Source organism: Lutra lutra, chromosome 8 (assembly GCF_902655055.1).
Source record: "Lutra lutra chromosome 8, mLutLut1.2, whole genome shotgun sequence".
In the NCBI taxonomy this organism is placed as follows: domain Eukaryota; kingdom Metazoa; phylum Chordata; class Mammalia; order Carnivora; family Mustelidae; genus Lutra; species Lutra lutra.
Window position 1 is genome coordinate 140,692,156 of NC_062285.1, and position 12,684 is coordinate 140,704,839.

Genomic DNA, 12,684 nt, shown 5'->3' on the forward strand with positions numbered 1-12,684 from the left:
AGTGCTGGGTAAGCCTGGGACGGAGGGAGCACTCAGTAAGGAGCACTCCTTTCCTGAGCGATGGCAGTGATGCTGGTGAGGCCTGGTGCTGCGGGGTATCCCGACAGAACTGGGTAGTGTCTGGAGGTGAGCAGGTGACAGGGCTGGCCAGCGAAGGACCAGAGCCTAGAGGGCCTGGAGCCCAGGCCAAGGAGCAGCGGGATGAGAGGTTGGCAGGAAAGCATCAGGGACTTTGAGTGACCGCTGCGCAGAGCTGACTGCCCACTGGTTTCGGGAGGGCAAGGCACGGTCCTAGTGGGATCCAGGACACCCTAGCATTTATGTTCACATCACTGTGTGGCAACTTCACTCCATTTGGCTGCTTCCATTCATAATTACATTCGAAGCCCAGGTTCCAGACGTGTAGCCACTGATGTGACAGCTTGGTGGCAAGATACTTAAGGCATCCGGTTGAAGGACGGTGGCGAGTGGGGATGGAGCAGGAAGGGGAGTAGGAGGACCCCCGGCTGCCGTCTGGGCACCAGACGGCCACAAGAACCCTCTGGTTCGGGCCAAGCCCTGTTTCACAGACTGGGACCCAGATCCGAGGAGCAGATGCTTCAGGAACTTACCCGGGGATGGTGAGTTGGGGACCAGGGGGCCAGAGATTCAAACCCAGGTCTGCCTGACGCCGATCCCGCACTCCCCTGCTCCCTGCTGCTCTCCGGAGGAACACAGGTGCCGTTGTTCTCCCTTGGGTCCCTCCGACTTGCAGCTGGGACTCTCTGCTCATTCCTCAGTCTGTGCCTCCGCCTTGACCAGAAGCCCACGAGCTTCAGCCCGACAGCCCAGCTCTAACGGGCCACCCGTCGGCCACAGGTGCTGGCTTTAAACCAGTCCCCGGCCACCGTGCTCCAGCGGCGGGGTGGGGAGCGCCGTGTGAGCCGGGAAGCCTCTAGGGCTGCAGCTCTGTCTGGGGGTCTCGACGGTCTGCCCTGTGATCCAGCCCCTCTCCTTTGGCTGCCCCGGCCGAAGCAGACACTCGGAGCTTTCGGAATGACAGTGTGTGGATAGAGATGTTCCCCCCAGAGCTGTTCCTCCCTGGAGAATAAAATACAGGAGGTGGCCAAGGGGCCAAGAGAGGGGGAAGGGGTCGGAAAAGACGCCTCTTCTACTCGACAGTGTGACACATGCGCCCTGCTTGGTGACGGCAACAGGAGGGTCAGGGGTGGAGGGAGAAAGAGATGGTGCGTGAGAGAGGCTCACCGAGTGTCAGGAACGCTTGTTCCAGTGAGGACAGTGATGCCCCGTGTTCCCCACACATCGGCCTCTTCACCGTCCGGCCTGGCCGTGGTCCCTGGGGGGCTCTCCATCGCCCATCTGATGGGCCCTTCGGGGACTTCCTGTGGCTCCCACCTGGCCCCGCCCCCAGAGGCCTCTGCTTTGCACGAGTTCCAGCTCTGTGGCTGCCTGGAGCATTCCAGGGACATTCCAGAATTTCTGGACTGAGCAAAGGACTTACTGTGCTATTGTCCTGCTGAGAACAAGGTTCAGAAGGCTCAGGTTCCCCGGCGAGAATCCTTTCCAGATGTTTCCACGGCTCAGGGCACAGAGTGCTCACCCCACTGAGCAGGCCGTGGGAGCCTGAGCTTCCCCCCTGCTTGTCTTTCTCAGGGATGATTTCAGGGATGAAGGGAGGTTTTGGGGGTGCTGTTCATCCCTGGGGGGCTTCCGCACACCAGCCCAGGGCCACGGTTCCCCATTTCTCACAGGCCATGCATGGCATGCAAAGCCCCTTTGTTCCTTTAACACATAATCAAGCACTGTTTCCTGGGAGCTCCTGTGTGCTCAGAACTTGAAGCCACCTCCCTCGGTGTCTCAGCTGGTTGGGCGACTGCCTTCGGAGCATCTGATGATCCTGGAGACCCCGGACTGCATCCTGCATTGGGCTCCAGCTCAGTGAGAGTCGACTTCTCCCTCTCACCCTCCCTCCTCTCATGCTCTCTCTCTCTTATTCTCTCAAATAAATAAATAAAATCTTAAACAAGAACTTTAGAAGCTATATCCATGTGCTCAGCCACTCTGCAAAGGTACCCCTAGTCCCGTTTTACCGTCAGGGAAGCTGTGGCCCAGAGAGGTGAGGCAGCCTGCCCGGGGTCACAGAGCAGGAAGGAGCCGGGGCCAGGATTAGAGCTGTGAGCCCGGAGCTCAGGCTCTTTCTGCTCAGCTCTGGAGCGGCTACTGGCCAGCCTTGTGCCGAGGGCGTAATGACAGGAGACAGGCCCAGGTTGCAGATATTTGTGGGTGGGAGGGCGAGGCTGTGGGATCACTGGGAAGCAGGGTGCTGTGCTCCACGTACAGGCTGTGGTGTGCGAGTAGAGGGGCCCTGGCCAGGCTGGTGGGCTGGCAGGCTGCAGGAGCGAGGGTGCCCTGTCGGGGGGTGCGGGGCGGGCCAGCCCTGGAGACCGCAGAGGCTGTGAGAAGGCCGAGGGGTGAGACAGCAGGAGGGCGGTCAGGAGGGCGGCGGGAGGGCGGGCGGGCCCAGCTGGAGCCGGGTGGATGGGAGCTGGGCTTGGCAGCCTGGGGTAGATCAGCCTCCCCGCTGGGTCACACTCATCCCAGGGTGAACTACAGGTCATATTTTATCTCCAACAGATAAAGTCCCCTGTTTCATGAGTGCTTTTCTTAAATTCAGGGCAAGAATGAAGGAATGAGCGAGTGGGTGCGTGAGTGGGAACGTCCGCCGATGTTGTCCCCAGAGCTCTGTGGGAATGTCCCTGCTGTGCTGCAGGGAGGCCCGTGACCCCAGGCAGCTTTGTCCAGGCCCCGACCCCACGGCGACTCTCCCATGTTCACAGATGGCATTGTTGGGGAATGAGGAGGGGGGACAGCTGAGCGGGGAGGACCCGAGTGGCCAGGGGCGGCAGACCGGGTGGTCTGTCACTCTCTGCCCCGTGCATGTGGAACTGGCTGGGGTACCTCCCTCATTGTGGGGAACAGCTCAGAGATCCCTGGGAGCCCGGGGACGCCGTGGCCCTGACTTGGTTCCAGGCGACACCAGCCCTCTTCCTTCCAGCCACGTGGAAAGGGCAGCTGCGCACCGACCGTCCCAGGGTCTTTCCGGGGACGGTCACTCTCGGGGCAGTGAGCATGGCGCTCCAGGGCAGCATGTCCCACACTCGGTCTGACCACAGATGTACTTGGGACAGTTGGGAGCAGATGGCAGGGGGCGTTTCAGGAAGTCATAACCTGTGTTAAGCTCAAGAGAGAGAGCCTCCCTTCTGGGGCCCGGCTTTGGAAGAATAATGAGCCCAAACACAACACCCAAGGCCGACGGTGCCAAGAAATTCAGCCGAACCCTGCAGGATTTACCCCGCTGGGTGCCGGGAAGCCATCATCAGTAAGAAAACGTGGCGTTTCTTGAAGCCCAGTCCCGCTCGTCCCGTCACTGTGCGGCCTCCCACCCAGGCTGTGGGCAGTGCTCTGGCCACGGGAGTCTCCTGGGCAGAGGACACCTCTGTGCCCGGCTGCTCCTCCCTCGGGGCACACCGAGGCCGTCTCCTTCCCCCGTGGTGTGGGGCTCATCGGGACAGTAGCTGGGGAGAGGCTGAGACTGGCTTCGGACTGGAATGCCGTCGCCCAGCTGTGAGGGCCTGCGCGGCCAGCTGCTTGACCCACGGGAGCCCTTCTGCTGTCCCTTCTGTGGGCGAGGACGCGGTCTGGGGCAGATCAGGGGCAAGAGCGCTGGCCACTGTATGGGGAAGACTGGCGCCTTGCTAGCAAGGGGCGTAGGGAAAGTAAAGGACAGAACACAGCTGTGGCTCCCAGAAGCTGGTCTGGAAACGTTGGCTCTTTCTTTGTCACCGGAGGGGCTTGTGGCTGTGCAGTCTCCATTCCCACTCCATCCCCCGAGTCTTTGCTTCTGCTGAGCCTCGTCCCCGGTGGCCTGGCGGCTCTCTCCTTGGCGGGGAGCCTTCCTGGGTTGCCATTGCCTTGGTGTCAGTCCTGCTGGGAACCTCCGGGCCGCCCCCATTTCTGGCCCTCTAAGAGTCAGGTTGGGGGTGCCTGGACCCCCTCGCCGCCGGGCTGGACGGTGGCTGGCTCGGGCCTCTGTCAGCCATTCCCGCCGTTGTTGTCCTCCTGACCCGTCTGGCCTTTCTTCGTCCGAGTTTCTGGCGCTCGGCTGGAGCAGGGAGCCAGCCCTGGGAGGGGAGCACGGGTGCCCAGGGCTGAGCTGGGGCCCCATCAGATCTGGATCCGGAAGGTAACCGTTCAGGTGTCAGGCTCTTCTAGGAAGGAGCGGCCGTGTGTTCCAGCCCAGGACCCAGTGGGTTTTCCGTGCACATTTGGGGAGTGACTCACCGACGTGTGCAGACCCGTTCAGACTGGCCTGGCCTGTAGTGGGGGCCCAGGGAAGCAGGAGGGGGGCTGCAGGTCCGAGGGGACCTCCGTTGGGCCAGGGCAGAGTCGCCCTCCTGACCAGGCACGCTGCTCTCTCCCCGCACAGTGGCCGCAGACACCCTCATGGAGGCTTGCTGTGCGGACGGACACCGCATGGCCACACAGCACAGGGACTGCTCGCTGCCCTACACCTCGGAATCCAAGGAATGCAGGTACGTGTGCCGACGGCCCCATTCTACCAGAACGGTGTTCCTTTAGCGGAATGCAGCAGCAGGAGGGGGACAGCGTGAGCCAAGATCCCTGGCAGAGCCTGGCACACAGGCCCATGCCAGCCCTGGCCCCGGCTGTGGCAGACCTGGTGGGTCCCCCCCGCCCCCTTCCTCTGCACTCTCACGCCCCAGTATGGGACTGGACTCCCCTTTCCTGGGATGCCCGGGGCATCTCTCTCCTTCTACGGGCTGCAGAGCAGGGAGACCCGGCTTTGCTGCTCTCTCTGCTGCCACCAGGCTCTGCGGCCAAGCCAGGCGCCTCCTTACAAAAACGGGTCCGTTGTGGGGTTGGATGCGATCACGTGACTAGCGAGTAAAAGTGTGGACAGCCTTCAGACCCAAAAACACAGACGAGCCAATCTGGAGCAGAGAGGCCTCCCAGACGGGCTCATGGACCCGTGGTTCCTCTTCCCTTAAATGGACCCAAGCTCCCGCAAAATTTTGGGAGGAGAAAAGCTTAGAGTGAAGGATGCAGATCTGTAACGTTGACTGTCACCATGAAAGTAATAGCAGCAAGCCTGTGGGAAGCTCGTCGTCTGCGCCATGCCCTGTGGCACGTGACCTCATTCAACCTGTTATTAATCCCTGTTCCCAGATGACGAGCCTGATGACGAGCTCTGATGACGAGCCCGAGCTCCCCCCCAGGCATAGCTGGTAGGTGACAGCATTAGGACGTGAACCCAGACCTGCTCACCTGGGGAGCAAATGTTGGGGTGGCGACGTTCCCTCCTGGGGCAGCCCCCGCTCTCCTGTGCCTCCTGTCCTGGTCTAAGCCGAGCCCTACTCGGGCTGGGGGCAGCTGGGCCGAGAGATGTCACGGAAAGAATGCGTAGGGCAGGCTTGTTCTCCTCGTCCCGGACTTTCGCGTTTTTGTTGGCAGTGAGCATCGTGTGCGGCCTGCCAGCGCGGCCGGACGATGTAAATCTCGGTTTAGGAAATTCTTGAAAAGTCCAGAGCATTGTGGACCAAACAAAGGAAGAGCAAACAGGACACTTGGCTGTTGGGATTTCTGGGGCATCTGAGCCGCGAGAGCTGGGAGTTTGGCTCCCGAGTGCAGCCCAGGGCTGGAAACGTCAGAGGGGCCGGGGCCGAGCTGGTGGGCAGCACCGAGCGTTCTGTCCGCAGACTGTGCCCACGAGAAGCAGCCTGGCCCAGCAGCTTGGATGGACTGGGGCTGGATTGCCGGCCGTGTGACGTGAGCCAGCTCAGGGCCCGGGCTTCCCCACGTGGAAAAGGAGGATTATGACAGCATCCCTTCAGGGTTGGGACAGTGACACAGGGGAGGGAGAAAGCCAGCACCACAAAGCCAGATAGGCCCCAGGAGGCCAGTTGGCTTGTCCTGGGGAACTCACGGGCCAGGCTGCATGTGTGTCTCAGGCCTCCTGGTGAAGAGTGAGCAGTCGACTTGAACTGGCTCTAGCCGTGTCACTGTCTACGTCCCTCCAGACCCCTGCATAGTTTCCTCTTTGCTCAGCGAACATTGGGGATTGAACCCCACATAGTCTGCAGAGGTCAGAGGCTGAGCGTGGGCTGTTGGCTCAAAGTGGAGTGTCACTCAAGGTGGGGTGGGATAACACAGCAGACGAGCCCTCCTGGGGGCAGTCAGCTCCACTGGGTGGGGAGGGAGCGACCCCAGAGGACCACGGGAGGGATGAGCCCTCTCTGCACACGTGGGCTCTAGCCCGGGGCATTCAGCTTCCGCTGGAGCCTCTAACATGAGACACATTTGGGGGCCGTCAGGGAACAGCAGCTCTGAGGCTTCCCCATGCACATATCACCTGCATCCCAACCCGAACCAAGAGCCAACATTTCTTAGTAACTAAATTTAAATTTGTCCAAGACCTCGGGCCACTTTGAGCGCCAGGCACATTCTCAATGAGACAGGGATAAATCATTGAACAAAACATGGGGCGCCTGGGTGGCTCAGCGGGTTAAAGCCTCTGCCTTCGGCTCAGGTCATGATCTCAGGGTCCTGGGATCGAGCCCCACATCGGGCCTTCTGCTCATCAGGGAGCCTGCTTCCTCCTCTCTCTCTGTCTGTCTCTCTGCCTACTTGTGATCTCTGTCTGTCAAATAAATAAATAAAATCTTAAAAAAAAAAAAACAGACAAAAGCTCTTCTACAGGATACAGAAGATGGAACAGTAAGGTTACTACAGGGTTTGTGAGAAGGTGCTCTGTGTTGTGGGAAAGGAAGAACGAGGACAAGAGGCCAGGTCCGTGCAGTCCTAGCAGGGGCGGGAACTTGTCCTTCCTTGCTCAGGCTGAATCGTGTGTCACCGTACAGATAGACCTCATTCTGCTTGGCTGTTCCTCGGTGGGCACCACATGGGGTTGCTTCTCTCTTCTGGCTGCTTGAATGATGCTGGCGTGAACGTGCGTGAGCAAGGACCTCCTTGAGCCCCCGCCTTCGGTTCTTCCGGGTATATACCCGCCAGTGATCGCTGGACCATTTGCTCGTTGTGTATTTAATTTTTCAAGGAGCTACCTGACAGCGGCCACAGCATCCATGACTCCCACCAGCAGTGCCTAACCCTTCCAGTCCCCCCCCAACTAACACTGTTTTTGGCCCAGCCAACATCATTGAATGCATGGACAGATGCACCCCTGTCTGGTCGCTGTTCTGTCCAATCTGGTGGAATACCTATCATCTGTAAATTCACCGAAAGCACAAGCGAAGTGTGTAGGATCACGAGCATAGACAGATCCTTCCAGGTGGTTCCGGAAGCAACGGGAAGCCCGGTGCAGAGCTCCGGCCCTGCAGCGTGGAGGCGGGGGACGGTGGGGGCCTGACACTGCTCTGCTTTCAGCCTTTCTAACTGTACACTTCGGGAGCGCCTTCTGTCCGCCGGCTATGGTGTGTGTGCATGTATGAGAGCACATGTGTGCCTGCGAGTGTGTGTGCAAGCGTGGGCGACTGCATATGGCCATCTGTGAATGTGTGAACACATGCGAGTGCGTGTGTACGTGCAAGTGTGGGGGGGTTGGTGAGGGGGTGGAGTATGTGTGCCTGCAAGTGTGTGTGCAAGCTCATGCAACTGCATGTGTGCATGTGGGAGCACTGTGCATGTGTGTGTGAGTGAGTGTGTGCAGGTGAGTATGTGTACAAACGACTGTGGGTGAGCGTGTGTGAATGTGTAAGTGTGTGCGTGCATGTGTGCACATGCGAGTGTGTGTGTATGAGAGTCAGTGTGTGCAAGTGAGTGTGTATGCATGCAGTTGTGAATGAGTGTGTGCGTGTAAGTGGGTGGAGGGTGGAGTGAGTGTGGGCATGCGAGTGCGTGTGTGCACATGCGACTACGTGTGTGTGGGAATGTGGGAGGTGGGTGAGTGGATGGAGTGAATGTGTGTGTGCGTGTGTGTGTGCACATGCGTGTGTGTGTGTGAGGGTGGGAGTAGGTTGGGAAGAGGAGGCACCCAGTGAGGCCAGAGCTCCCATCTCTGAGGGACTACAGCGCCTCCCCCCAACCCCGCAGGACCCCTGCCCTCCCAGGGCCCCACCCTCCCAGGGCCCTGTCCTCAGCACTCCCCCCTCCCCCCGCACAGGATGGTCCAGGAGCAGTGCTGTCACAGCCAGCTGGAGGAGCTGCACTGTGCCACCGGCATCAACCTGGCCAATGAGCAGGACAGCTGCGCCACGCCACACGGAGACAACGCCAGCCTCGAGGCTACATTCGTGAAGGTGCGACCTGCCCACCAGCCGCCCCGTCCCCTGCTGGAGGCCTGGGTGCTCTCCTGCCTCAGCCCCTGCCCAGGCCTCCTCTGAGCAGCAGAGAGGGAGGAGGGCGCTTCTCAGATTCCCCGCCCCCGCAGTTTAATCAGGAAACCCTGGACGACCTGGAGGAGACAGGGACGAAGGGACCCAGGCTGGCCCTGCGGACATCCAGTCCCTGGGCTTCCAGCCGGAATGCAGAGGTCAGAGCAGAGGTGACCCAGGCTCTGGGGCCTTCAGAACCCTCTTCACTGTTCAAGGCGGGTGTCCCTACCCCCGTCTGCCAGGAGCAGGAGGCCCTGGAGCTTTCCTGCCCGCCAGGGCGAGGTCTATGTGGCCCGGAGCTCACAAGGGTCCCCCACGGGGGCTCTGAGAACACACGACCTCCCAAACTGTCCTAGAAAACAAGACAGAGATTCAGAGAGAGATTCAGAGATTCAGATTCAGGCCACTCCAGAGTGGCCGGGCAGGATGCTTCTAGGACCGCAGGGGAGGGGTCTGGCGAGGCAGCCCTGGGTCCATCGGGCCCAGGGGGCGGTGAGTGCCGAGTGAGTGATGCCAGGCAGCCTGGGTCTGCGACAGTCCCTTGGGGCCTCTGTCCCTGTGGGGGGTCTGCACCTTCCCAGGCCGGTGGAGGAGTTCCTGACTGCTTTCTGGGTCTGAAACCACAAATTAACCAGGTTGTCCCTCCCTCACCACCCACTGCGAGAGAAAAACAAGCCCGACTGGAAGGAGCTCGGGCCGTAAAGCTGGGCAGCTGGGTTCCTGTCAGAGCTGCGTTTCCAGGAAGAAAGTTTTCCCATTCTCTGTTAGGAGGGCCAGGCAGGGATTTCAAGGAGCGTGAATTAGAATGGAGTCTGAATTCTGGGTGGGGGGGGGTGGGTTCCTTTCTGGGCATTCTCTCTTCACACCGATTAGGCAGAGGGAGGTTCCCCATGGAGGAGTTGGGGGTGCAAAGCCCCTTCACCCACCCTCAGCCTTCCTGGGCCTTCACAGGAGGAGGTTTCTGGCGTGCGGGAGCTGGGTGGGGCGAGGGTGGGGAGGTCTGGTCACAGGGGCCCCCGAAGCCAGGAGCCTGGGCGTTAGCGACTGCCTCCCTGGGCAGGGCTGGGGCTCTGCAGACGCCGTCCGCCCATGTCCCCGGACTAGAGAGAAAGGGAGGTGTGGAAAAGACACGGGACATTCTAGCAGGAGCAGGAACCGGCCACTTTGGCCGATGGGTGATCAGTGTTTCCTGGAAGGATTACTCGTGTCCTGGAAGGTGGAGGAGGTAACTGGTGCCCCCCTTTTCCTGGCACGGAGGTTGTAGAACCAGCGGGATGGAAGACCCACCAGCCCGCAGAGAAACTGAGGCAAAGCCACACCACCTGACCCCTGCTTTGGGCCTTTTGGAAAGTTCTGTGCTTTTTCTTAGGGTAGTAAGGACTGAAATAGGGCTCTTCCTGTATCAGCCTGAGCGCCGTCCCCAGGATTCAGGTGTCACTTTCAGGAATACCAGGGTCGAGGTGACAGACGGTAACTCTGTCCCTCGCTTGATGACCTGTCTCCAGGTCCTTGTGCTTTTTAAATGCACGATGTGCTTCTGCTGCCCAAACCCCCTGCACTCGGGAGGGAAGAGACAAGGGCTTGTTCATTTTTCTGGGCTTGGTAGAGAATCGTAGACCACACACAAGGAGGGGACGCTCGGGGAGCTCTTGTGTGACCCTCAGAGCACCCCTGTCATAGCTAATTCCTCCTGGAGGTATGTGAGTGGGGTGGGGCAGGGATGTTGATGGGGACAGTCTGGTGTGGGGGAGTACGTGTTGGGCGCAAACCCCTTTAAGGTTCCTTTTAAACCGGGGACCTGTTTGGGGGACAGCACGCCTCAGGCTTAGCATGCTTAAGCTGCTAACGGCCAACCTTTAGAAGAGAGAGTAAGTCCCATGTGTCGTTGCTGCGTGGGCGGTGTGGATACGGGATCAGAGAGGCCTGGGGGCACTCCAGTGCTGGGTGGCTTCTCCACCCTGACTCTCCGCTCGTGTTCACAGAGGTGCTGCCACTGCTGCCTGCTGGGGAGGGCGGCCCAGGCCGCGGGCCAGAGCTGCGAGTACACCCTCATGGTCGGCTACCAGTGTGGGCTGGTGTTCCGGGCATGCTGTGTCAAGGGCCAGGAGACGGCAGACTTTGCCCCCAGCGACATCGGGGACATCCAAGAAGCAGGTAATTCCCCACCCCCTTTTTTGCCTTCTGGCCAGGGCATTAGTCAGTGCTAGCCAAAGGAACCAAACCAATAGGATGCGGAGAAAAGAGATTTATTTTAAGGAATTGGCTCCCTCGATCGTGGGGGCCAGCAAGTCTGAAGTCTGCGGGTTGAGCCAGCAGGCCAGAGAACGGAGGGAGAACTGATGTTGCAGTTTGAGTCCAAAGGCCATCTGCTTGCAGAATTCCTCCCTGCTGCGGGGCTGCACTGAAGGCCTTCACCCGATTAGGCAAGGCCCACCCACACTTCAGAGGGCCATTGGTTTTACTCAAAATCTATTGATTTAAATGTTAATCTCATCTAAAATAAGGTCAGGAGCGCCTGGGTGGCTCAGCTGGTTAGGCGACTGTCTTCAGCACAGGTCATGATCCCAGAGTCCCAGGATCAAGTTCCTCATTAGGCTCTGATCAGCAGGGAGTCTGCTTCTCCATCTGACCCTCCCCACTCTCATGCTCTCTCTCTCATTCTCTCTCTCAAATAAATAAATAAAATCTGTAAAAAAAAAAAAAGTAATATATGGTCACAGCAAATACAGACTGATGCTTGACCCTGTCTTTGGGTATGGTGACCCCAGCAAGTGAACACATGAAATTACGGGGAGTGGGACACATGCGTGTGCCGCTGCCTTAACTCAGCACAGACTGATTCTAGGTGTCAGATCAGTTTCGAGTTCGTTACCTGCTCTGACAGAGCCCTGCCCTGGAGGGGGACTGAAGGCTTGGGAGCCGGAACCCGAGAAATCTGGGTTCATGTCTCTGTCCTAACATGTATTTTAAATAAACAGATGTACCAGACCTCTGTTCCCTCATCTGTGAAATGGGTATAATCATAGTCCTGCTTTGTAAGGTTTCTGGGAGGATTGTATGGGAGAATGAGTATAGAGTGTTTGGGTAACTCCATGGATGCTGGCCATCGCAATTCTTCCTTATCCCTCCAACAGCCCTGGGCAGCATGGTGGCTGACCTTGCTCAAGGTCACATGGCCAACACCCAGGGGAGGGAGAACGCTGGCCTTCTGCCCTTCCGCCCTTTTTCTCTCCACCTGGTGCCAATGATGTGGTGACAAGAGGCAGGGAGGGGTACCTTATTAATAAGTGGCTGTGTTCTTTCAACAATTAGATACTTATTCAGCAAACAGGCAAATGACCCCAAGGACAGCTTTGAGGGACCTTGGGTGGGTCAAGGGCAGGAAGGCCTTAGGAAGGAGGAGTTCACAGAACCGTGCTCCCTAAGTCACGCTGCCTATCACCCTGGCTTCATGACCCTGGTGGCTTCGTGGTCCTGGGTCAAGCAGACCAGCCTCCCTCTGTTTTTGATTTCTCATGGATGCCATGGGGCTGATTTCAGATATCTCAGGCATAAAGAAGGTCTGGAACCGCATTCTGGCTCCCTCCTTGACTTTTGAAACCAGAGATGATATTTTCACTTTAAACAAACCCAAACTATTCGTCCAGGTGGAGATTTTCTCCTGTGTCTCTGGGGAGGATTTTTGTTGATTTATGTCTTGTTTCCATAACCGTCCCTGAGCTCTGCTGCTGCTCCAGATGTCTTATTTCTCTTCTGTCTTTTATCTGCCTCTCAGACCCAGACCCTTGTCGCGGGCCTACTGTGTGCTGCCATGGGCCCACACAGAGGCTCCACAGACCGCTGCTGGCCTCTAACAAAATAAGTCTGGGAATCGAGAGGAAGCTTTTAGAAACTTTTATATGCATCTCAGAGTGTAACTTAATACCAATTTCATCTAAACAGGGGCATGTATGTCTGTTCTCATAACTTAATTTTTCTGGTAATTCGTTCATATTACATGCTATCAAGGTATGAGCCTGTGATGGGGGAAAGAGCCCTCCCTGTCCCTTTACCGCAGAGAGTCTGGGAGGAACTGTGCTGGGATATATATTGGTTCCCCCCATTCTACAGATGGGAAGATGGAGGCTGGGGGAACCCAGGTTTAGGGTTCTCTTTCTGGCAGGATTGGCGGTGGCTCTGTGCTAGGCTCGCTGGCTCCCAAGGAACACCATGGAAGCCTCGATGGCCTCCTTACCCAGGCAAGAGCCCTCACAGTCCTCCTGGCCAACACTCTGCCCTG

General features: G+C 58.4%; 1 protein-coding gene across 2 annotated transcripts in view; it reads left to right on the forward strand.

Annotated features, from left to right (window-relative positions):
- The window catches only part of FBLN1 (fibulin 1), an 80,253-nt gene that overhangs the window by 13,302 nt on the left and 54,267 nt on the right, over positions 1 to 12,684 (forward strand). For both annotated transcript variants that reach the window (XM_047742633.1, XM_047742635.1), the window contains exons 2-4: positions 4,487 to 4,592; positions 8,195 to 8,330; positions 10,388 to 10,559. In XM_047742633.1, the coding sequence (XP_047598589.1) occupies positions 4,487 to 4,592; positions 8,195 to 8,330; positions 10,388 to 10,559 (414 nt within the window). The remainder of the gene's footprint in view (positions 1 to 4,486; positions 4,593 to 8,194; positions 8,331 to 10,387; positions 10,560 to 12,684) is intronic.